The 27,352-nt window shown below is 33.8% G+C and overlaps 1 protein-coding gene across 4 annotated transcripts in view; it reads right to left on the reverse strand.

Moving 5' to 3' along the window:
- Positions 1-737: 737 nt before the first annotated feature.
- UCHL5 (ubiquitin C-terminal hydrolase L5) overlaps positions 738-27,352 on the reverse strand; it is a 68,036-nt gene continuing 41,421 nt past the window's right edge. For 2 of the 4 annotated variants that reach the window (XM_045298158.1, XM_004706654.2), the window contains exons 4-11: positions 25,597-25,722; positions 25,452-25,513; positions 24,979-25,109; positions 22,957-23,020; positions 14,538-14,640; positions 13,653-13,766; positions 9,336-9,434; positions 738-2,776 (exon numbers count right to left, since the gene is read on the reverse strand). In XM_045298158.1, the coding sequence (XP_045154093.1) occupies positions 2,732-2,776; positions 9,336-9,434; positions 13,653-13,766; positions 14,538-14,640; positions 22,957-23,020; positions 24,979-25,109; positions 25,452-25,513; positions 25,597-25,722 (744 nt within the window). In that variant the 3' untranslated portion in view covers positions 738-2,731. Of the gene's footprint in view, positions 2,777-8,404; positions 8,540-9,335; positions 9,435-13,652; positions 13,767-14,537; positions 14,641-22,956; positions 23,021-24,978; positions 25,110-25,451; positions 25,514-25,596; positions 25,723-27,352 lie in introns of those variants that run through there. The other 2 variants (XM_004706655.3, XM_045298159.1) reach the window with 2 other exon arrangements.

Here is a 27,352-nt window from a genome sequence, read left to right on the forward strand (position 1 = left end):
ATGTTAGTCCTGTTTTCTCTCATTTTTTCCCATTTTAGAAAAAAACCTTAAGGGCTTGCCCCCTCGACACCCCACCCCCACACAAAAGAAACAAAATCATACTAGAAAAAAGTCATTTCTGAATATTCAGAATGTTACACGCAAATACGAGGATTAACTAATGGGATCGATTTGTCACCTAGCACCACAATATACATGAAAGTGTGTATCCCAGTTCCACGCAGAGGAGCAGCATGCGTGCCCATGACTCATGGTCTCAATGCAAATATTTGTCTCTTCTAATGGCACCAGCCAGCTGACTACAGTGAAAGGACAGCTCTCTTGGAAACGAAACATACGAAATGAGACTAGCCAGTGCCCGAGCTGATGGCCAACTTTCTTTTTGCTTATAATACCAGAAGTACATCACCCCTTAGATATTACTATTTTAAAAGGAATAAAACAGAATAGAAACTCCCTAGAAAGGGTCCAAAGTGAAATGAACAAAAGAGGCTTTCTTTCAATGTTTTTAGTTGTTGTTTTTAACTTTCCACATAACTGGCATTTCTGTATTGCCTGATTGTTCTTTATCCCTCCGGTTTCTAGTCACTAGCCTTGAGTTGATATCGACTCCTTGGCAAATAACCAGCTGCATGGCTTCATTTCAAACTGACGCTACTCACTGGTAGAAACAGCCATGAGGAGTTGCATTTGCAACCATCAAAGCAGCAGCAGATAAAAGAAATCATACACTATGGTATTTCCTATTAAGATTTATTAGGATAAGAAAAACATCCACACTCCTATTAATACAGTTGCTTAATCAAGTTATTTCTAAACTGTCACGGTTTGATACTACTTACTCTTAACAGTATCAGTCAATGATTAAGTTTTTAATTTTCATGAACTCTGTTTCTAAGTCATTTCAAAGTTATTGCATGTAATGACCTAAGAAATCTTTGATTACCCTGAAGACACAAAGCTAATCCAGTTTCCTCTAAAACGCCATACACTTTAGTTGCATTTAGGTGGATGAGGTAAAGGGTTAAGATTCATTAATTTCCCTATTCAATTATTCTCACTCCATTTGTTCAAAATACTTTCTTCCTTGTTAGATTGTTTTGCCACCATTGTCAAAAACCAAGTGACTATCTATACAAATGTAGATCTGCTTCTGGGCTCTCTTTTCTATTTCACTAAGCTTTTCTTCTAACCCATTGATTTGTCAATCTTTACACCAGTCCCTCATTGTCTTGATCACTGGACACTACCTATTATTTAAGGTATTCTTGAATTGCTTCACAAATTGAAAGCTTCTATAAAAAAATAGCATGTAAGTGAAGTTGAAATAAATTAGTAGGAGCAAGATGTGCTTCAAACTATCCTTAGGAAAGCTTTTTTTTTTTTTGGTATCATGATTTTCAAAATACTTCATAATTATTGTTGAATCTATATCAAAATAAAATTCTCCAATGAGCTAAAAATTAAAAACTCAGTATCTTCCGTTGAAATTATGTAAACAGGGAAAGTATTTCATTAATTTTTCTACTCAATTTCCTAATAGGTTGTTCTAAGTTTAAAGCATATTAGTTCTAAGTTTAAAACAACCCTTAAATATTCATGTTTTGATGATGGAAAATGAGTACACATTATCTCTGCATGTTTAAGCTTTGCCATAATAAAATGTTGAAGAGCAATGTATTAAGTGCAGAAATGTCTCTGGTAAAATTTTTTTTTAAAAAGTGGAGCATTTCCTTTATGAAAAGAAGTTCTATAAATTTTAAAGTTTGACTTGGAAAAAAATAAGAACAAAAACACAATACTGCTTTACTGAAGAAGAAAAAAAGACAAAGAAACTTTCAAAACCTATAATAAACTCCATTGCAGACAAATGATATATGTTTCTTGGAATCTATTGAGCTGTGCTAATTTCTTTCAGACTATTTTCAAATCAAATAGGCTGAGTTGTCAAACTCCAAATAACATTTTTATAAAGATACAACTTAACAGTTTATATAATATTGCGAAACTGAGAGTAACACTAAAACTCATTAAGCTTTAAAATTTGTTCTTCACCTGAAATTTTCCTTTGAAGAATTACATATATTCCTGAAATAATTCCATAATAAGTAAATAACCTAAACACTTTAATTATAGTAAAATAAAACCAGGATGTTTATTACCTTTTTTCTTGGCAGCATGAAAATCACTAGAAATTGTACTTTTGTCCATTTCAAATGAGCTGTTTTAAAATACTTTTTCAAATAATTGGTAATTGGAGCACAAATCAGTCAAAATCCTCATAACATTTACATATCAAAGATATTTTTCTCCAATTAATGAAAAAAACAAGATGACCAGTTTAAGTAATAATTGATAGTTACACATTTTCAAAATTTAAGTGAGCTAAAGGATTGAAAGATTAATCAGAACAATTACAGGTAGAGAATATCATTTGTGCCTCTTCTGGGTTCATTACAATATTTATAGATCCAGACACTCCAGAGGAATTTCGGATACAATATAAAAAAATGGGATTTGGGCAAGCAATCTTTATATCACTTTTATTTAATATGCACTGCATGCACATGATGCAGGTAGGAAAATGTTCATGAATACATGCATTTGAGACAAGACTGCTGTTTTTGTCAAACGTGCATTGGGCCAAGTAGAATGTTGCTCAAAGTTTGTAAAAGTTTTCACGAAAGTAATTGCAGAATCAGAAATATGTACACATCACAAAGTATCTTCTTCATTTGGTTTCCTGAGCTTTCTTTGCATTCTGTTTTTCTTTTGCCTAGAAATTAAAGATACAAAATTGTATCAGTCTGTTTACATGCTACTAAGGTAAAAACCGGTCCAAGAAGGCATTTTCCAAGATGCAAAACTTTGATTATATTGTGTATATGATAGCTGGAACATTTCATCTTATAACTTGAATGTTTCAACAAACTACTATATTTTTACATGTAACACACATAAATAATACCCACAGGCATGTAACATGTACAGGACACTAACATGAAAGGGGTTCCACAGCTTATTAAAAAAAAACATATAAGGTATATGTTATTTGTGCCTCTTACTGTGTAATATAATATAATAATGTATAAAAATACAGTATTCTTGTTAGACTTTACCCTTAAAAAGAATTATGCTTAGATTGCAGTTCTTTTTTGCCTAAGTTAAAATGTGTTATAACTATATTCTTAAAAATATAATTACTTATTCTATAGTCTTATTCATTCATAAGTATTCAAAAATATATTTACATGCAATTGTCCATTTCTCATCCAAGTAAAGTTTAAGAAAAATACTATTTAAGTTTCTGCATATTGGAATTATCACTGAGTTTAACACTTTTAATATAACAATGATTAAGCATCATTTTGTGTCAATAAAACTCCTGTTCATATACATTATAATTTTTGTGGTGACTATACACATAACAATCTCAATTGCTATGTGTACACTGATCTTTTTTTCCATCCAGTTTGTACAACCATTCTCATTATCTTTTCCCATATCATTCCAGGTCTCCTAAAAAAAAAAAAACTCCCCTTTTCCGCTTCTCTCCCACCCCTGATAACTGTTAGTAATCTTTGGCTTCTATATATTTGCTTATTTCATTTGTGTCCTTTTGTGATGGACTCATTCAGCATGATGTTCCCTAGGTTTACCCATGTAGTAGCATGTATCAAGAATTCATTTCTCTTTATGGCTAAGTAGTATTCCATTGCATGTACATATCACATTTTGCTTATCTGTTTATAAGCTGATGGACATTTGGGTTGTGAAAAAAGCGAGTGTGAAAAGCAGTTCAATGAACAATAGTACACGGGCTTCCATTTGTGTTTCTGCATTCACTCCTCCTGGGATGGTGACTGCTGGGCCATATTGCAACTTCAGATTTAACTTTTTGAGAAACTGCCAAACTGTTTCTCATAGTAATATTCCATGTTGTAGAGGTTTCCTACCACCTGTCCAACACTGGTCATTTGCCCTTTTTAAAAAAAAATCACTGTCATTCCAATAGGAATGAAGTGGTATCTCATTGTAATTTTGATTAGCATCTTCTTTTCAGATGTCTCCATTTAAAGTTGGTTCTACATCGAAAACCATTAAAAAAAATGTTTCTTCATTAATGAAACTTTTATCAGTATCTTCTAAATTCATAAATCTGATATTTTAAGATCTGCAAGTGAGTATTTGAAAATAAGATTAGCAAGTCATGTGCTGCAACTGTACATAGTACAGATTACTGCCAGAGTTTGAATCCTCTCCCTCAAGTTATATGTCAACTTGTTTAAGCCATGATTCCAGTACTGTGTGGTCATCCTATCTTTTGTGAACTGATGTATTCCCCTATGTGCTGTAAACCCTAGTTTCTGCTTGTGATTAATAAGGCAGGATGGGGCTATGTTCAAGAGCATTAGGTTGGGTCAGGCGTCCTCAAACTATGGCCCGTGGGCCACACGTGTCCCACTGAGGATATTTATCTGGCCCGCCGGGTGTTTTTGCCCCGTTTGTTTTTTTACTTCAAAATAAGATATGTGCAATGTGCATAGGAATTTGTTCATAGTATTTTTTTTAACTATAGTCCGGCCCTCCAACGGGTCTGAGGGACAGTGAACTGGACCCCCATTTAAAAAGTTTGAGGACCCCTGGGTTAGGTTTTGTGAGTGAAGCAGGATACAATCTACAAGATTAGGGTAGACCTTGAGTCAATCTCTTGCAAGTAGAGTTAAAGGGCCTAATACCACCAGGAAGAACCAAGAGTGAAGCAAGGCATCTGGTCCTGGGGTTGCTCGCTAGAAGTACTTGATCCCAGAGAAAGTGTAATGTCAAAATACCAAGGCAATATCCAGGAACAATGGCTCCACAGATATCAAGAGACAAGGACCTTCACCCAGCGTTGTCTAAAAGAGAAAGATTTCCCCTACTGCTAGTACCCTGACTCGTAAATGGCCAGGGAATGTGTTTCTATTTTTGGTAGCCATTCACTTTGGCACTTCTGTTGCAGCTGCCCTAGAAAATTAAAATACTAACAATAAACTATACAAAAAACAAGTAACACAAAAAGTGACATGTTCTACATTCATGCTTCTCAAAGGACACAACACTAATCTGGGAGTACTGTTCAAAGGCAGATTGCTTTAGTAAAATGCATTGGAATCTGAATTTCTACCATATTCCCAGGTGATTCGATTCTGCTAATCCTTGGACCACACTTGAGAAGCAAGAATTTCAAGCACTAGAATACAATATTCTTTCCATTGTGCCACATGAATCAAAGATAAACCAGGAAGTTAGATTCTTGCTATTGTACAATAATAAAATGTCCTTCAACAATGAGAATACGCATAATCCCTTTTTATAATACATTAGGTATAATCACCACAATAGTTTGATAAAACTGAGTGTTGTGCTTTAAAGTTAATAAATAAAAGCAAACATGTTATATTTGTCATAAAACAAAATAATACAATTGCCTGAAAGCAAAATTTTTAATTTGCTGCCTATAATTTCTGACTTATGAAAGCTAAGCGAAGAACTCCTTTGTTTTTAAATAACAAAATCATAATTTTGCTTCAGACATAATTGTAGTTACAGTATGTTTTTATTTTCTTACTATTGTCTAGATACATGTGACAGAATGCTTAGTAATTGTAAATGAGAATTAATTCCTGGTTTCTGATGTAAACTTGAAAATATAATTAAATATTCAAAGACATAAAATGTACAGAGAATCCACACATTTAATAATCTGTATAATACAGGCCAAATTTAAGGGATACATTTTTAAGTTAAAAATAATTGCAAAAAAATAATAATAATTGTAACCATTAATTGAACACATAGTGTATTTTATAAACACTATTTCATTTATTCCTCAAGAATATGAAATACATGACTTTCAATTTACAAATAAAAAGCGAAATAGAATAAATAGAAGTAAATAACTTGCCTAAAAAGTTGCATAAGTAACACATGTAAGATATTTTGTTTTGTTTTAAGTAACATATGTAAGATTTTTTGTTTTGTTTTGTCCTGTCTTTCTTAGTTTTAAAATTAACAATGCTAAATTCCTAATTAGTATTTTCCTTCTCAATAGCATGCCAATGAGAAACTAAAGATTACTGGCTCAAATCCAAATAATTCTATAATCATAAATATTCAGGTACATAGTATTATGAGTAATTTATCCTTCTTACTTATTCCCATTAAAGGATAGAAAATTAACTTCTAAAAGTTAATTACTTATTAACAATTACATTATAATGCTTTCATAAGATATAGATAAAATCCAGTAGTATTGTGAAACTGCTGTGGATCTCCCAATGCAGAAGAATCTATGATTTTATATTAGCGTCTGATGATGAACAGGCTCCCCAACTAAGATAGACTAAGAACAAAGGCCTAGTGAACGACTTCTGAAACATCAGCAAATAAAAACTCGATGGGTCACTACAATCTAAACCTCAGCCAATGGTTCAAGACTGGGGAGTATTTGTTTTTCATCAGTGGTCGACTTAACAGTAGCTAGCAATATTGGTGGTTGTTAAAAATTTGAGATAAGATAATAGTTCCAAAATACAAATGAAGGCCGAGTTTAAATATATACTTATATATGTGTATATATGTGTAAATTTAAAATTGATAAATGGAAATCTAGTTGATTTTACTTTATATTTTACAAAACATATTTGGTATATGGTACATGAAGTTTTGTAACTACGTTTTAAAGTTATCTCCTAAAGTTTTTTCATAAGTTAATTAACTCACTAGTGACTCCCCATATAACAAAACCAAAAAAGATAAGAGATCTACTTTGACCTATAAGCCTGTATGCACTTGGGAGAACCAAAGTCTTCGCCTTTCGTTTTATATAAAATGAAAAGGTTTCTATGGTTCAAATAGTTTTTGTTAATACAGGCTGTAGGCAACTGCTTCAATTGCTCAGATGTCTGATCCTGGACAGGCCTGGCACTAAGCACCTTGAAGGTTTGGCTCCTTCTACCTCTTGTGCTCTTTGTTCCCTTATCCTACTAGCCCTTTAAATTAGAAAGGATTCCAATCGAATAATCCAATTCTGAATTTTCTGTTAGAATTATTACATGGACTCCTTTTAGTAACCTAAAGGATGGCATTAAAGCCCACCAAGAGATTCCTTGGAATTAAGGCCTGGCAACCTGCTTATAAAAAAATCTTAATCCTGAAAGCCCAAAGAAACAGTTCTACTCTAGATACGTAGAGTTACCACGAGTCAGAATTGACTCATCGGCAACTAAAGCAATACACAAAGCTATTTACGTTCCTTGTGTGGTGTAAAAAAGTTAGCACACCAGCTCACCAAAGGGTTAGGAGTTTGAGTCTACCCAAAGGTAACTCAGGAGAAAAGCTGAGATGTCCTACTTCTGTAAAACCCTACGGGTCAGTGCACTCTGACACACATAGGGGCAACATGACTTTGAGTCCACTTGAGAGCAAACTGGTTACTAACTTGGATGAGAAATCATTTGATGTGTGTGCACAAAAGGTTCTGCCTTGGTTTCCCGCTCCCAGGAAACAGATAGTGCATATACACAAGAAATAAATGTATCTTAATATTATGTATGTAGTATTACTCATTGAAATGACACTAGGCAAAAGCTCAAAGATCACCACCTACGCTTTCTCAATAAAACAAATGCAAAAAAGAGCAAATCAAATTGGTGTTCCACTACTATTAGGCATTCATATACTACCACCTAGTGTCCAAACCATGTGAACCAAGGAACTAAGATTCTAATGCAAAAACACTGCAAAGCTGTTGCTTTATATTCTCACAAAAATCTGAGGGTCTAATTGAAATGAGTATTTATCTTCCTAAAGGAAAAAAAAAATTATCTTCGCAGATCAATTTTAAAGCAAAAGTTTTACATTTATAATTTCTCTAACATTTGTCTGTTTGCCTAACATTTATTTATAATTAAAATCATATGAAATGTCATATGATTTGGCACAATATTCTATATTACTATCTCATATGCAATATTTTCAATAAATATTCCACAGTGTTTTATACTAAGAACACGATGTCTAGATACTCTGCTAACAATGCATTTCAAGAACCACAGGACAAATACGTATCCACCTAACTTTAAAAAAATTAATTTTGCATCTTGGACTTCCTATAGTTTAATATCCTGAGATATAAGAATAGGAAAACAATGTGGCAAAGAAAACAGTAGTCTAATGAAATTATTTTTACATTTATTGCTAAAAATAAACACATCTACCATATAAGATCTGGCTAATAAGATAAATACAACAATCTCATTAGCATCTATCAATTATTTATAATATATGATAATATGAAACAGCTGGGTTGAAAGGCATTTTTGCTTAATAAACTTTAAAGTTAATAAGAAAAATATACCTACCATGTATTTTGGTCTTTTATCAAAGTAATGTAGTATCTTCTCAAAGTGTTTCTCAAAATGTGGTACACAAACCAGCTGCATTAGACTCAGTTGGGGAATTTATTAAAGATTCATCATCCCTATTATCAGAATCTCTGGGGAGGGGTCAGGCAACATGTATTTTATTTTAAAGAGTATCCAGGGATGGTCACTTACAGAAACACTGATTTATATTTTAAACTTTAAAACACCTTAACTATATTTCATCTAGTTAAGAAATCTAAAGAACCATCTGTTAAAGAAAAAAAAAATCTTAAAAATCAGACTTTTCTTTCCATGGAAAGGACACTAAATCAGGAAGAAATTCAATTTGTCACTCCTGGGTATGGATTTTTTTCCCTTTTAAATTTTCTTTTTATCCCCCTCAATGTCCATTCTCATTCTAGATTTTATTATTTCTAGTCATACCTTTGCTGAATTATTAAAGGAAAAACAAAATTTGCTTCCAATTTAAAGAGCGAATAGTATTTAACACTTTATTTGAAAATAACCAAAACCACGCCCTTTGCCATGCAGTCAGTGTAACTCATAGGTACTCGACAGGGCTAAGAAGAACCGTCTCGTAGGGTTTGCAGGGCAGTGACTCTCTACAGAAGCCGACTGCCAGCGTTCTCTCCGGAGGAGCCCTTGAATGGTCAGAACTGCAGACCTCGGCTTAGAAGCAAAGTGCTTAACCACCGGACCACAACACACTTCTTTCACAATACAGATTCTCAAAGCAGTGGGACAATTTTTACTGAACTATATTCAGACTGGACTAATTCAAAACTAGAGTATAAAACAATAATCAAAAGCAAATAACCTTAAGAGAATTTTACTTTTACCCATCCAAAAAAAGCATTTCTTGTTTTGGAAAATCTTAACCTAAGTATTCACCAATAAAATACATACCTTTTCTACTAGTGGTATTAACTGCTGGTGTTCAGCTAACGTCTTTAACAATTCCATAATGAAAGGCAGATAATTGTGCTTCCTTCTGATATTTTCGATCTAAAAATAAAACAAACATCAAACCAGGCTAGATTTGTATTTCTGCAAATGTTTTGAAATTCATATTTTTTTTGTATATAATTCAAGATAGTAATGGAATTAGAATAATGTTACGAAAAGGAAGATTCTGTTTCCGTAACAAACAGATAGATAAAGAACTATGGAGTTTCTTGGATTTCTCTTTCTTGGAGCTCTGCTTAGCAAACAGAAGTTTTTAAAAGTACATTCTAAGATTACTTCTAAGTACTTAACTTATAAAATATAAGACAGACCATAAGATACAATTAATATTCTTGCTGCACTTATGCAAATAATCAAGACAAGCCTAATAAGATGAGCTTTATCTTATGACCGTGACTAGTCTTTCTTTCAGATTACTTTTCATCAAAGACAGACAGAATAGGAGCAACGTGCTGCAGAGGAAATTACGGATCTGGAGCACACCATTCGAATGACGTGAGTTCAGTCTGTCACTGCCATTGAGCCCTATTCTCAACGCCAATTTAGAGAGAAGTGAGAGCAATGGAAAGTAATTCTTGTCTAAGGACATGCAGAATATTGCTAAATAATTCTTGTCGGTCAATAGACATGCAAATATATCCTGTGTGGTGGAGGTTTAATTGACTGCATTTTTCTTCCATCAAAGAAAAAGCTTCTATCTATTTATAAATTCATTTCAATACACCTTCTACATACATCTGTATTTCGTTGATGTCTCCTTTGAACTGGTTGTGACATCTTGCTGGTTCTTTCAGTTAATTAATGGATTAAGTAAATTATTAAAACACGTTTATTGCTAATCAATGTAAGAGTCAGTTTTATCTTTTTTGAAAAAAGGATTACCAAACTGTGTTTTACTTTTGGAAGATTGAAGTAGGCTTTGAAAAGTTTGTGGAAAGTGGAATTAAAAGATAATATATTTTCCATGAATTTTTAAAGTCCTCTGTATTAAAAACTGCTTACATAATAAGCCTGCATAGGAATATATAAATGGTGGGTAGTTATTCTTTATATAACATGGGAAATGAACCATAACATTCAAACATTCATCTATTAATTTCCTGTCTCCATAAACTTGGCTTTCCCTTTCCCTCTGCCTGGAACCAGCTTGCCCCTACCATAGCACCTGAAAATGTTCTTTAGTCGCAGACCCACTTATTTTATTTAACAACTGTTTACTATCAACCACGAGGTAGTGCACAATGGTGGCACTGCAGTGCACGGGAAAGAGGAAACCAAGCCTTGCCGCCAAATCAGCTACTTTTACAAATGTGACACACAGCAAATGACATAAATACCGCATCATACAAAAGTAGATACAAACAGTCTTACAAAATTCAAAGTTCTCTCGAGTCTATTCATTTGTCCTGCAAAACAACTTGCCAGACAGACTGTGAGGGAAAGAGAGCCACATTTTTAAGGTAATTTTAAATTTTTATTGACATAAAAAAATGGAAATATAAACCCTATACCATTTGAAAGCAAAGTAAAACAAATGAACCATTCTGGGTATTATTTTGCTGATATAATCAAATGCAGAAAAATTTTAAAATAAATTAAAAGCTTAGTCATTTGATTGATTGTATACCCAAAGTGGAATATATATTCTAAGGGAAAAAGAATAAGAAAATAATTTCCTGCAACCATTCTCTTATTGGTATGCTAGTTATTGTAATTCTGAACACACACATAATTCATACATATATATGCACATACGTATATGCTATGTATATATAGCATAAAGCAAATAAGATATATTAATGTTGTTTGCAACCAAAATGAAAAATCACAAATACTTAAATTCCTTCTATTATAAAGTCTGTTAGTCCTAAATTTGAACTGAAAATAATAAGAATTCTCATTTCATTCTTTTTAAAACATACCAAAAAATGAATTTCTCCATTCAGAAAAAGGGTACCTAACAATTATCAATGAGCAGCACTAAACATTGATTATCCAGAAAAACCCACTGCCATCTGGATCAAATCCACTCACAGAGACCCTCGAGAACAGAACAGAATTGCTGCAAATCCAAGGCTACAAATCCTGCAAATCCTTCTCCTTTTAAGCAACTGGTGAGTTTGAACCACTGACCTTGCAGTAAGCATCCTGATGCTTAACTGCACCACCAGAGGCCCAACAGCACCCAGATAATGATCTCTAATTTTACGACTGGTTCCAACTCTGAAGCAGAAAATGTACAAATGAGCCAAAAACAGCTCATCATATTTGGGGTCATGCCAGAAAAATTTGAAGATAATTTGAAGAGGTCCCAATAGCCACAGAAGGAAAATTTTAAATTATATTAAAAGTTCATAAAACATACAAAGATTATTTCATAATAACAAATGGATGCTACTTTGTGATACATATCAAAAGATTAGTATTTTCACTGTACTATTATGGTAAAGAGGTTTCACTATTTAATTAAATTAATAGAAAGGTATACTATATACTACATGATATTCTAAGTATATTACAGTATATGACGGGGTACCCCCTAAAAATTTTTTTTTAAAAACTCCGCCGAGTGGAGCTTGCATAGTATGCATTTTCCCGCTGGTGAGCATCAAGCAACTCACTCTGAGTTAGTGCACCCAGTGGCATCACCTGAGAAGTTTCTCTCTGGTCACAGTGAATTTTTCATAAAAGCAGCTTCGCTAAAACCTCGTTTTTTGTGATTGCCAATTTAAGAGAACAGTATGCAGCTGTGAAATCTCGTTTCCTGCTAAGGGAAAATGCTGCAAAAACTGTTGTGATGTTGAACACACAAGAACAGCACTAGGGGAAAAACACAAGTGCATGAGTAGCTTTCTCATATCAAAAAAGGAGAAATGTCCGTTGATGACAAACCTCGTTCTGGACTTCCATCAACGTCCCGAATGGACGAAAATGTCGACAATATTTGTGCACTTGTGCTTGAAGTTATCCTGATAATCTTGGGAGCTTAATTCAGCAAATTTTAACAAAAGATTTGGGAATAAGAATGGTTGCTGCGAAATTTGTGCCTCAGGTTCTGACTGACCAGGAAAAATAGCGTCAAGTGGAAACACGCTGTGCTTTGAAAGAACAGATCCAAAACGACCCAGAATTTTTTCCCAAGATTATTAATGGTGACAAGATATCATACTCTTCTTATAACCCCAAAAGCAAACATCAATCAAGTCAGTGGAAGACGACACTGTCACCTCATCAAGTGAAATCAAACATCAAGATCATGCTCCTCTGTTTTTTAAAATGAGAGGAATAGTGCATTCCGGGTTTGTTCCACCAGGTCAGATTGATAAGCAAGCTCTCTATTTAGAGGTTCTGTAAAGATTGCGTTAACAGTGTGCAACAAAAATGGTTGGATTTGTGACAGACGGGGGACTGTTTTTGCCACCACAACAATGCACTTGCTCACACTGCCATCTCAGTGCGCCAGTTTTTGGCAAACACAGCACGCCCCTCTTGCCCCATGCACCACATTCACCTGACCTTACTCCATGAGACTTCTTTTTGTTTTTGCAAATGAAGAGGGGCAAGAAAGGACAGTGATTTGATGACATAGAAGAGGTGAAGGAAAAAACAATGGAGGTGCTGTCAGCTATCCAAACAGATGAGTTCGAAAAACATTTTCAAAAAAGGAATTGCAGATTTGACAAAGGTTTTAATGTAATGGCAAGTACTTTGAAGGTGATAGTTGTCTTATAAAAAATTTAAATACATAGTTGTAAATAAAAATATCCATTTTGGAGGGGGTACCCCCTCATATACTTTACTAAATACTAAGTATACTATATATACTAAATTATATATATTTTATACTATGTATATATACTTAAGCTACTATATATACTAAGATAAGCATTAGAATAAGTGATGTTAGAAACGACTTTATCTAACTGTTTAGACTTAACATTCAAATTATCATACATATTCGAGTATAAGCCAAGTTTTGCAGCACATTTTTAAAGCAGTTCTGTGGTAAAATTAGATGCCTTGGCTGATATTCAGGTTGGCTTATACTCGAGTATATACGGTAAATTTAGCAGGAGACTTAGAAATGGAACTCTTTAATCGGTGACTGCTTATACTTAAATTGAAAAAAAAACTAAAATTAAAAGAAATCCACCTGTTGCCTTTGTAGAGTACCAGAAATCCAACTCCCTATTCTGAAACAGTAAATAAAAGGAGAAAAACAATCAAACATTAAACATGCATTTTCTTCAAACATACCTTATATCTTTTTAATTTTTGGACTTCTTCTTCAATAAGCATCTGATTTTTGGCAACCTCTGACTGGATAGCAGTTAACATATTGGTACCCTGATCTGTATCCATGGGTTCCTCCTTAGAGAGAAAGACATACACAGCACACCCTAATGATTGTGGCTTAAGTCAGGGATATTTTAAAATGATAAACACTATGACTTTTTATACCTATACTCCTAATATTAATGAGAATATCAGCCTAATGCCATCAATATTAAAGAATGAAAGCACTATTTACTTCAATATTTCTATTTTCTACAATAGATAAAAAATCTACACTGTGAATCTACTATATTTCTATAATTCTTCTGTTCATTAGAAAATAAACTTGCTTAAATACACTCTTAAGAAAATGTAATCAAAAGTTTATAGATTTTCTATTATTAATCTTTTTCTCTAATATTTACTAGAGGGAGATAATCAATCATAAAGACTAATACATAATTACATTTGAATCTAACTATAAGCAATAATTTATTTTAAAAAGATCCTAACTTGCTTTACTGTAGAATGAAGTCATAGTTAATACCATATTTATTAATTGCTAACATACTATATGTCAGTCACTATTTAAAGTCATTTAAATATATTACCACACAACTTTTTACGTAAACATTATTATTTCCATTTTACATGAATAAATTGAGGCATAGTGAAATACTGTATATACATATTTATATATCCACTAAGTGGCAAAACCAGAAACTAAATGTATCCAGCCAAATTCAACAGTCTATATATTACTATTCGGGATACATGACTAAATCGCTACTTAAAACAAAAAAAGGCAAACTTTTTCGGAGAGAATAACTAAGCTAAAACTTTATAGTTAAAAACATGATCACAAACCTCAGCGAGTTGTCTTTGTAACTCTGCAATCTTCTGCTCATATATCATTTTTCTGTCAGACACAATGGCCATTAAGTTAAATCTAATTTCACCTTCACTGTACCTAAAAAACAAAAGTTATTTGAAAGTTAACAATGTAGTGAAGAAGTATATAAGAATTAAGTTGTAATACTCTGAGGTAAGCAAAAAAATTTATCAATTGGCCAACAATAAAAATCGGCCCTTTTGGCTATTAAAAGATATAGCATCTGGGGTCTTAAAAGCTTGAAGTTAAACAAGCAGCCATCTAGCAGGGAAGCAACAAAGCCTACATGGAAGAAGCACACCGTCCTGTGTGTTCATGAGGTGTCAACAGGAAGAGGTATCCGAAGTTCAAAAACAAGCAACCAAATCAATGTGAAGGGGCGTGGATGTAGTGGAGGCCCAAAACTCACCAGCAAGATAATTAGACAGTCCCTCTCAGAAGGGATAAAAAATCCAGGGTGCAGTACAGCACTGATGAACCACATAACTATCCTCTAGTTCTTTAATATTTTCTCCCCTTACTATTATGATTTTTGTTTAACTCATCAATCATGTTAGATTTGCATATGTTCATTTGTATATTTAAGATCTCTCCATACATGAAAGCCAAGATAGACAACCCTTCAGAAACAGTAACAGGAGTAATGGAGTAATGGGTCCCTGCAGGGTAAGGGAAGAGGGAGGAGAGGGGGTAAACAGAGCTGATAGCATTGACACTGTATAAACCCATTAGATGGGATTGAACAACAGAATTGCATGAGAATGGATATATTGGATCATGTAAGATCTGGCCAAAAACAACTATTATAGGGGAAAAAATAATAAGGGTTCTGGGGGATTGGGTAGAAAAGGGAAGGGAAAGGGGGAGCTGATATCAAGGAGTTCAAGAAGAAAAAATTTTGAAACTGATTATGGTAGCATTTGTACAATACAATATGATCGAATTATGGATTGTTATGATATCTGCAAACCCTCCCAATAAAATTATTTTTAAAATTTTTAAATAGGCACTTTAAAACACTTCGTATTAGAGTATAACTAAATTTTCCTTGCTATTTTTTTTAATGAGAAATAACAAATATTTTCACCAGTTTTCCTATGTTAATAAGAAGCATAGTATCATTCACTAAGAGCTTGGAAAATATAATGAAACAAAAAACCCATATTTGTTGGGCTAATTATAATGGCAACTTGATGGGAAAAAATTATGTTCCTTATTATATTACTTTTCCTAACAGGATTTTTACTAATATGGCTTTTTATTATGTAAGATTATAAACTGTTGTAAAAATTTGAATCACTACCTGATTTTCACTACTCTGTTTATAGTAGGGACTGCCACTGTAAAAGTTACCCATAATAATATGTATATGCTACTTAATCAAGGGGGAAATACATAAAAAATACAAGCCATTTCTGGTATTAGTTCACCTTTAATAAGAGTTTCTTCTACATAGTTTAATTCACTGGAAGAATATGGCCCATGGTAACTATAAAGTTATGAACTATGTAAAAATGTTTTAACAAGTTTACTTATAGAACTTCTATGGGGGGAACCCAAAAAGAAAACAGAAAAAAGCTCTGCTGGGTAGAGCTTACTTAGTATGCATTTTTCCCATTTTTCCCAGCGAGCTTCAAGCAACTCACTCTGAGTTAGTGCACCCAGTGGCCTTGCCTGGTAAGGGTCTCTCTGGTCACAGTAAGCTTGTGAAAGCAGTTTCACACGAACCTTAGTGTGTTTTTGTGATGGCTGATTTAAGAGAACAGCATGCACCTATGAAATGTTGTTTCCTGCTCGGGAAAAATGCCACAGAGACTGTTGTGATGTTGAACACAGATTACCAGGACAGTGCTATGCAGAAAAACTCAGTGTACAAGTGTTTTTCTCGTTTCAAAAAAGGTAAAATATCTATTGCTGGCAAACCTCATTCTGGACATCCGTCAACATACTGCACAGGTGGAAATGTTGACCCGTAGTGCCTTGGAGTTCATGCCACCAGGTCAGACCATTAAAAATCAAGCTTTCAATTTAGAGATTCTGAAAAACTTACATTTTAATAGTATGTGACAGACGTGGCAGACGTGGGGACCGGTTTTGTCACAACAATGCACCTGCTCATGCCGCCATCTCAGTGTGCCTGTTTTTGGCAAAAAACAGCATGCTTCTCTTGCCCCACACACCTGGCCTCACTCCTTGAGACTTCTTATTTCCACAAATAAAGTGGAGCATGAAAGGACAGCGATATGACAACAAAGAAGAGATGAAGAAAAAAACGAGAGATCCAAACAGCCATCCAAACAAATGAGTTTGAAAAATGTTTCCAAAAATGGAATCGTAGATTTCACCTAATGTATTAAATGTACTGGAGAGTACTTTGAAAGTGATAAAGTTGTTTTGTAAAAAAAATTAAATACATACTGTTGGGGGAAAAAACTGGGTTTTTTTTGTTGTTTTTTTGGATAGCCCATCATATTTCCATATTCTTTCCACTAAGGTCAATTAAAAACCCTAGACATTACATATTGTTGGGACTGGCAAGTGCCCCTTAGTTTGTTCTGACTCATAGTGACACTATTTGCAACAAAACGAAAACACTGTCCTGCACCATCCTCACATTTGTTGTCCTGTTTTTTACTGTCCATTATTGCAGCTCGTGTGTCAGTACATTTCATTGGGGGCTTTTCTTTTACATTGATCCTCCACTCTACAAATGCTATGTGCTTCTCCAGAGACCTGCCCCCCTGACCTAATACTGCATCCAAATTATGTGAGATGAAAAATCACCACTCTCGCTTCCAAGGGGCTTCCTAGACATAATTGTTCGTTCTTCATTCTGTCCACAGTACATTTTTCTTTTCTAACACTCTAATTCAAATGCAACAATTCCTCTTCAGTCTTCTTTATTGTCTAACTTTCAGGTGCATATGAGACCATCAAAAACCACATCTTGGATCAGTGATACCAATGGAGATCTACTGGGAAACCAGAACTTCCACACATAACAGCAACAAAGCCCTTCCTACATTCCAATAACAAAGAACCCTTCCCCCTGTCCAGAATCAATGTAGCCAACAATGGATCCTAAACTACATTCTCACCTAGCAGTAATACGGTGGCAACCTCCTATTTCCACTGTTGGAGAAGTAGAAATCAGATAAAACAAATATTTTAGTTAAGAACCAAAGTCTTAAAATAAATATCCAAAATGTCTAAGTGTCAATCAATAGTCACTTATCATACTAAAAACAATGAAAACCTCAATTTGAATGAAAGTGACAATATATGCTAAAATTGAGATCAGAGAATTATGACAAAAATTTTAAGACAGCCATCAAAAATGCTTCAACAATCAATCAATACATTTGAAACACATTTTTAAAATAGAGAGTTTTGGAAAGAAATAGAGGATATACAGAAAAGCTAAATGGAAATTTAAAAAGTGAAATGCTAAGGGACTTCAAAAAATGCATAGAAAAGTAACATTAAAAGATAATGGAACTTTCCATAAACTTTTTAAAGTTTCCTCATGTACAATAAACAAAATAAGAAAATTAATGGATGGATTCGACAGCAGAGTGAAGGAAAGGGAAAAGAAGCAATGGGCTAGAAGAGCAGCCGCTCCAACCTGAGCAGTGACATGAGCTTGAGGAGCGGCAGGGAGAACGGAGCGGCAGGGATGTCGAGGGAATAAAACGGAAGCTCCAAGGTTCACATCCTCACAGCCCTGGGACAAGAGGAGAAAACTGGGGAGATTGAAGGGGTACTCAAATAATAGCTAAAACTCCCAAAATTTAAAAACTTAAATGTCCAGATTCAAGAAATGAGCAAACTCCAAAAGAGGATAAAACTAAGGAAATCTAAGATGAGTCATAAACTTCTGAAAAGGGAAGACAAGAAATCTTGAATGCAACAAGAGAAACAAAAGCATTCCTTAACAGGAATTTTTTGAATGACAATCTGTTTCTCATCAAAAACATGGACGCAGGAAGTGGTACAATATTGTCAAATGCTGAAAGAAGACTAGAATTCTATACCTAGTGTCAATATCCTTCAAAAGTGAAGAGAAGATTGAGATAGTATCAAATAAAGGAAATCTGTCACAAAAAGCCTACTCTAAAAGAACAGCTAATGGAAGTTGTCTAAACAAAAGGAAATAATAAAAGAAAGACTTCCAGAATATCAGGAAGGGGGGAAAAAAAAGAGTAAAAATATAGTAAAAAATGTTTTCCTTTTTCCCTTGAATTATGTTTAATAGTTGAAGCAATGAAGCATAATATGATCTGATGTGGTCCTGCTAAAATAGTAGAGGCCATGTCTGGCCTCCTTTGACTTCCCGATTGCCAGGAGGCAGAAGTCAAATATACCTCAACCCTCCATCCTTCTTGTTCTGGCACCAACCCTTCCTCCCACAGTACTCAACTTCCTTTGGGTTTGATAGCCTGATGCAATGACCACACAGAACTCACATACAATAATCACAATTAAGGGGGTTTATTAGGGAAGTTAACAGATCATGACATCTGAGGATCAGAAAACATTAAGGATATAGTCAATGGTCCAGAACCTCTCTCCTCAGTCAACAGCCAAGTCTTAGTCCTTGGCCTCTCAGCCAGGGGATCCCTTGGCCTCTGTTCCCATAAGCCAGCCCACTGCTTTGCCTCAAAGTCTCACAGTCTCAGCAATACTCTTCCGTTCTGTCTCATGGTCTCCTTGCCTCAGCCGCTGGTGTCTCTAGACTTAGCCTCCACCACTTCACACAGATACTTTAAATGGGCTCCATTGGGGGCTTTTCTTCCTTGGCAGTCCCAGGAATTCTCTCTTCCTGCTGCAAAGATGTCTCATACACAAAGAAATGGGTATGATGAAAGCGTGTTGTTTGTTTTTCAGGAGACCAGACCACAAAGGAAACAGGATGGTGTCTTGCTTCACACCCTCTAATAAAGTAAGAACTAAGAATACATCCCACCTTACTCCTGTTCTTCAGCCTAACAGAGACGCTCCTCCAAAATGGGGTTATAACCACTGGCACAGTGGCTCCATTTAAAACATATTACATACGGGATTTCAGCTAGAAGGACCACATTAATTAACTACATCTCAGGTCTTAAATGCAAATAAAGTTTCAGTCAAATTTTTAAAATGTTGTAAGTAGTATACTGTGATGAAATTTTTAAAGATACTAAAATTCTATTAAAGAAATGCATTGTAAAAAGGAGGGGTATACAAGAAATATACTAAAAAATATTAAAAGAAAAGAAAATTCTAAAAAATGTTCAGGTAACCCACAAGAAGACATGAAGGAAAAACAGAGAAACAAATATCAGAGAAAATGGGGAAATATATGAAATAAAAGACTTAAGCTATAACACAGAAATAATTAGTAGAGAACAGAAATAATTATTATAGAACAGTGGTTCTCAACCTTCCTAATACTGCAACCCTTTAATACAGTTCCTCATGGCGTGGTGACCCCCAACCATAAAATTATTTTTGTTACTACTTCATAACTGTAACTTTGCTACTGTTATGAATTGGGCGATACCTGTGAAAGAGTCATTCGACCCCCAAAGGAGTCGCAACCCACAGGTTGAAAACTGCTGCTATAGAGGAACATATATTTAATTTTACAGGTAGTTTCCTATACCATGTATAAGCATATATAAAAATATGAATGTGAATGGCCTAAATATTCCAAAATGATGTATTAATAGTGAGTTTAAAAACATGTAGGAGCTTTAAAAAAGTTCATGGAAAATTTCTATTATCTCTCAATTAAATTTTTCAATAAACTTTTTAAAGACTCCTCAAATTTTACCTATTCAAAACTCACTTCAAATATTATATTTGTAGTTTGAAAAGATGTAAAAAGATGTATCAGGTATACAGTAAATAAAAGGAGGCAGGAATATCAGATATTAGGCAAATTAAAATTTATAGCAGAAAATATTTCTAGAGACAGAGACATTACACAATGTTAAAAAGATCATTCCACCTCCAAGACATACCCATCCTAAATACATAAGCATCAAATAACAAAGCAGCATCATATGTGAAGCAAAAAATGATAAAACTGAGAGATGTAAATTCAAAACTGCCCATTTCAAATAACATATTTAACTATATAGAAAATGTCAAAGGATCTATAAAAATACTCCTAAAGCTGGTAGAGAAAATCAGCAAGGCTGAAGGGATACAAGATAAAGAAATTGTATTTCTATACATTTGCCATAAACAAAACCAAAATTGAAAATTTAATAGCATTTGTAACCCTCAAAAAATTGAAGGTAAATCTTTAAAAACATGTACTTGAATGTTGAAAACTATGAAATGAAAGAACTCAAAGTAAATAAAAGCATACTGTGGTTCCTGGATTAGAAAACTCAATTTAGCAAAGATGTCAATTTTCCAACAAATTCATATTAAGGTTGAAGATAATGCTATCAAAGTCTCAGTAAGATGTTATAAATACAAATACATTTATATTAAAATATATAGATACATGGCTGATCATTTAGAACAGCTGCCATTATGGTTAGCAGCCCAATGTATGACCCATTACACCACCAGGGCTCCATCAAGGTAAATACCCTAATGATCCCATTTATATAAAGTACTCTAGAATGAGCAAGGGTATAGAGATCAACTAATGGTTATCTCAGGGACACGAAGAATGGAAAAGAGAACTCATTTCTTGGGAGGCAACGCGTTTATAACTATAGAAACAGAGAGTGATGAGGGTTAACATGATAGACATAATAAATGTCACTAATATGTTCAAATAAAAAATGTTCCCTATGTGTAATTTACCATATAGTTTTTTTAAAGCATGGGTATAAAAGCAGTTAAAAGCAAACAAATAAAATGTATATAGACAGATGAGCTAAAACAATATTGAGGGAAAGAAAAAAGTTGAATCAGTCAATCTGATTTCAACTCTCAGAGCAAGTCATTAAGACTATACAGTGTTAGCAGAAAGGTAGACATGGATCAATAGAACAGAATAATGAATCTACAAATAGATACACACAAATATGCCCAACTAATTTTTTATTGAGGATAAGAGCAATTCTGTGGAAGAAAAGCAATCCTTCCAACAAATGTTATCAGAGTAATTACATGTGCATAAGCAAAAACAATAACAACGAAACGAACAAACAATTAAAAAAAACACGTCTTCAACATCACACTTTGTACATGAATTCAAAATAGATAACAGGTTAAAATATAAAATGCTAAACTGTTAACCTCTTACAAAAAAAAGAAACATACAGGAAAATTGTCAGCCTATAGGGCTATTTAAAAAAATCCTAGACAACATAATTTATAGAGGGAAAAACTTATAATCAAACTTCTTCAGGATTGAGAACTTTTCCTGGATGGAATATGATGGTTAAAGGATAGGAAAAGGACATAGACTACAAAGGGTGCAATTGGATATTTGCAGTCAGTTAGAACCTGTCAATGAGGAACTAGTATCTAGAAAATGTAGAGAAGTTCAGAGTGCAAAAGTTAAAAAAAAAAATTAGAAAATGAGTGAAAAATATAAGATACTCAACATTAGCCATTTAAGAGATGCAAATTAAAACCATTAATAAAACATTAGTACACATCTATCAGAATGAGTTAAAATAAAATATTGGCACCACAATATGCCAGCACAAATGCAGACAAGCAAGATCAACTGTACATCACTAGTGGAAATGTAAAATGGTACTGCTATTCTGGAAAGCCTGTCTGTTTCTTTAAAAACATGTGCCTACCATACAAGTAAGATCCAGCAATAACACTTCTGGGCATTTATCCCAAAGACATAAAAACTTATGTTCACAAAAAAATCTGTACACTCTCTAGATTATGTTTCAAAAGATGAATGGTGGAACTAACTGATATACCCACATCATGCAATAGCGCCCATTAATAAAAGAATGAATTGTCAGTCTCTGACATTCATATGAATGTCATATGAATCTCCAGAGAATTATGCTGAGTGAAAAAAGTCAATCCCAAAACATTATACAATGTATGTGCACAAGATATTCCCACTGACAACAACTGATGTACACAGTATCTCTCAGCAATACTTCTTTTAACTACATGTGAATACACAATTATCACAAAATAAAGTTTAATAAACAAAAGATGCTAAAGTACGCATAAAATATCTGTACAAATATCTATAGAAATATCTAACAATGGAGATTTACTTGTTTAATACCTCTAAAGACAAGATGTTCTATTACTGTAATTTTCAGATTTTCTTAAATAGAAAAATATTATTCCTCAACACATTAATCCCATCATAACAAGTCAAACAGCATTGCTTTAAAAATAATAAAAGTATTATATGGGCTTAAGACAAGAATGTCATGCCAATACAGAAAGCTGAGTATTTACTTTTGTATTCTTTTTTCTATAACAGGCCTCACTGCGCTGATCCAGTCATCTTGATTGCATACTCCTAGAAAGAAATTTAAAACACTTAAATAAAAATAAGAAAAATCAACTTTGAAATTATCTCAATAGCTTATCTCAAAATAGCTGTTTACAGATATTTTATTAGAAAATTTAGAATAAGAACATTATTTTTGGCAAAATTGTCACACTTCATTTTAGTTTTCTTGGTAATGGTGCAGAGTAAAAATATTATCATAATTTACATTGCTACATAATTGTGTCTCTTAATATATGTTGAACAAATATTTCAGAAAGTAATGAATTAGTGAGCTATCGGATTTAAACCTACAAACCTGTGGGTACGTACAAACATAACTTCCCTCATTTAATAAATGGTGAAACTGAGGGTTAAGAAAACCAGCTTCTTAGTAGCAAAAAGGATTCATCCCATATCTATCTGATTTCCAGCTTCATAAGTATAAAATGAAACTGAAATCCATGTGTAGTGTAATACTGATTTTATCCGGTGTTTTAGCTCCTTTATCCCCACCCACATCTCAATTTTTAGAAAGTCACCAACTAGCTGCACTTTTTTTTCTCTTTAATTCTTATATATTTGATATTTCTAAGGAAAGAAAAGGCTGACCAGGTAGAAGCTAGCTAATTCTATGGGCCACACAGCAACACTATGGGCAGCGTAGAACTGTCCCCGTGAGCTTCCAATAACTCTTTACTGGAGTAGAAAAGCCCTTTCTTCTGCGGAGCAGTTGTTTGAAACCACTTCAAACAGCTGACCTTGCATATCGCAGCCCAACACATAATCATGCCACCACCACTCCTTTGCTAAGAGAGGTCAATTCCATCACAAATCTAGAGAAGCTTGAACAAGATTGAAAAATACATTCTTCCACTTTCTTTAGCAGATGTAGAAAAAGTTTTTAATAAAGCAGCAACATGCAATTTAAAAAACCATACCAAATCCACTGCCTCCTAGTCCATTCTAACATCCAGTGATCCTACAGGACAGAGTAGAACTAACCCCTTAGGGTTTTCAAAGCTGTAAAACTGCCTCATTTTTCCTCTTGGAGGATCTGCTGGGTTTGAACCAGCTACCTTTTGGTTAGTAGCCTACTTAACCTCTATACCACAAAGGCTGCTGAAATTTGTATTAGATAAACTATATTGGCTTAATATGTGAGGTACAATCAAAAGGTACAAGCGAAATGAACCTATGTTAAATTTCTTTTAAATCTAGAAGTATAAAAGTTTTATGAATAGCATGTAACAGTGACTCAGTTAAACTAAGTTTTTTATAAAGCTTACAAAAACTAGTTCAAAAAAATTTTTTTAAACTTAATGAGCTCAATATAAGGAGTCAAAATGTTCTATGGGCCTATTATTTAAGAGCTATATCAGAACCACAGACTGTAACGCCAACCTTGATAAACATTTATAAGTTTTGCTCAAGGTTGAAGACAGGGAAGAACAAAACAAATGATAGCACATGAACACATCATATAAATAGAAATAGTAAAGACAAATATTGCTGTAAATAAATAGTTAAGTAGTAAATTAGTGATTCTGAATGATCCAATTTCTGAAATATATTTATATGTATTTTTAATACAAGATGATATGAAATGCTTGATATCTGTTGCCAATAAGTTAAAACGCAGAAGAATATTTTTTTAATTGATTGAAAGAGAGTAGTTTTTTAAAATTAACTGGAAAAATATGTTGTGTTATATAATCTCTGGGTTAAAAAAATATTTTAGAAAAAAAAGTAAAGGTCCCAAGTGAACAATAGTAACCAATATGACTTTCCAATGGGCTAATTCATCATGCACATTAGCGCTCGATACAACCTCAGTCACTTTTCCCTTCAAAACTGAAGCAGCATGATGACTGATAAGAAGGGAAACACCCAACCATTTTTCACTTTTTAAAAGTGAAATAATAAGTCCTCTAAATTTTGTTGTATACTAATTGTAGTGCCTGAGCAGTACAGAAAAATGAGATTACCTAAATCAATCGGTCCTTCTCGTAACCCATCTAATTCATACAGCCTTCCATTCACAGGAACGTAACTGACGAAGTGAAAAGCATCTTCTTCTTTTGCTGGTGTCTTTGCATCAAACTCAAACATTTGCTGTCTATAGCAAGGGGAAAAACGAAAGTGAGAAACAGAGAAGCAAAGAAAAGAATCATCACTACTTGTTACCAACTTGACCCATGGCCCATGGAACCCCACACACAAAGGGTTCAGACTGCATGATCCGCTGCTTTCAATTCCGATATCTGAAAGTGGATCACCAGATCTTTCCTCCTAGGTTGCCTTACTCTGGAAACTCAATGTTCAGTTCCATAGCAACATGAGAGGTCCACTGACAAATGGGTGGAAGAATCAAAGCCTGGTCTTCCACATGGAAGGGGAAAATTCTACCACTAAATCAACATTGCCCTCAAATAGTATTTATTTAACAAAGTCTCTTTACCTGGCGAAACTGTTGTGGACTTGTCGAATCACATCTGAATTGCTCAGGGCCAAGCCTTTCATCTATGACAATTTTCAAAAGGAGCCATATTAAAATAAGAACCACCACAAATAGGGCAATATAGGAATAAAAATATTGTACTCACAGCTGCATCAAAACTTTGTGAAAATTCTTTAAACTCTGATAATGTCTCTCCTAAATGGACATCTTGATGGGTACAGTTTAATAACACACTTACTATGGCTTGCGTGGCACAAGCATTATTAATTACCTATAAAATATAAAAGAAAAGACATTAGCAATTTGTTTTTAAAAGTTTGTAATCAGTGACTGTGGCTTCAAAAATAAAATTTAATGTACTAGTTTTTAATGCTTTACTATAGTTTTAGCATAAACACAGTAAACATGCTTCATTTGTATTCCAGTCTGTTTCCAATAATTTGCAGTAATTTCAGCGTTGAAAATTCCAGAAAACCAAGTATATTAAATGAACTCATAACATGAGTGATTACCAATCCGACCAGTTAGGGTAACATGCCTAACTTTTCCTAATCTGAAACATGGCTAGTCAAGCCAACAGAATTGGTGCTCACCTTCTATTCACTTCCTTGAAATACAACTCCTAGTTCATAAATTTTGGAGAAATGATCCAACAAGTCACCTGATTTCCCAAAAGGGCTTATATTGTCTGCATATGTTTACACTCAATAATATGTAGTCTTTCAATAAAACATTGTGTTCTTCTGGGAAAATAATAATAATATGTAGTCTTTACAGTAGTCATCTGTGAGTTGTTCATTTTACAAATTATTTGAAGCTTATATTCCAGTTAGAGAAGAAAATATTTGGATAGCATTCAACAATGTCACAGATACGTTTTGGTATTTCACATGTATTACTTCTTTTAAACCTCTCAATAAACTATAAAGGAGTAGTATTATTATCTTTATTTTACATTTCCAAAGACTGAAGAACAAAGAGGTTAAATAATTTGCCCAAGAACACACAGTTAAACAGTGAGCTGGTTCTAGCATCTCTGATTGTAGCCACTGTTCTATAAATTAGCTCTATACACATATGTGGTCTCCCAGAAGGCTACAATCTATTGATAGAGTCTCGGAGACAGAGTGGCCTTGATGGCAGTGAGCTGGGTTTTGGGTTAAGGACAAGGGTGACTTCCATATTCCCTGTAGTACCTATGCAGTGTTGGGACCACAGAGTTAGAAAGAAACTCAAAGATAATCAGTGTGAATGCCAGCAAGGTTCATTGTAGAATTGAACTAAATTTGGTAAGTGTTTTTTTAAATATGCAGCTTCATCCTACTGCTATATTTAGTTACAAAAATTAAATATCACTTTCTATTTTAAAATTTTCCTAAAATGCTATCAATGTATGATTTTAATTTCCATATTATCTATTTTTTAATAAATCATTTTATTGGGGGCTCTTATACTCTTATAACAATCCATACATCAATTGTGTCAAGCACATTTGTACATATGTTGCCATCATAATTTTCAAAAGACTTTCTTTCTACTTGAACCCTTGGTATCAATTCATTTCCCCCTTCCACTACCCTCCCTCCATCATGAACCCTTGATCATTTATAAATTATTATTTTTTTCATGTCTTACACCGACCGCTATTTCCCTTCACCCAATTTTCTGTTGTCCATCCCCCTGGGAGGGGGTTATATGTCTATCATTATGATCGGTTCCCCTTTTCTCCCCCCACCTTCCACTTCACCCTCCTGGTATCACTACTCTCATTACTGGTCCTGGAGGATTTATCTGTATATTATCTTTTTAATATATATATATATTATCTATTTTTATCCTCCTTTATTCAGATGAAGAAACTTGACTTACCCTCTGAAATAACCCTAAATTTTATAATAATA

The sequence above is a fragment of the Echinops telfairi genome, unplaced genomic scaffold (assembly GCF_000313985.2).
Source record: "Echinops telfairi isolate 266 unplaced genomic scaffold, ASM31398v2 ScPeMD7_7424;HRSCAF=8462, whole genome shotgun sequence".
In the NCBI taxonomy this organism is placed as follows: Eukaryota; Metazoa; Chordata; class Mammalia; order Afrosoricida; family Tenrecidae; genus Echinops; species Echinops telfairi.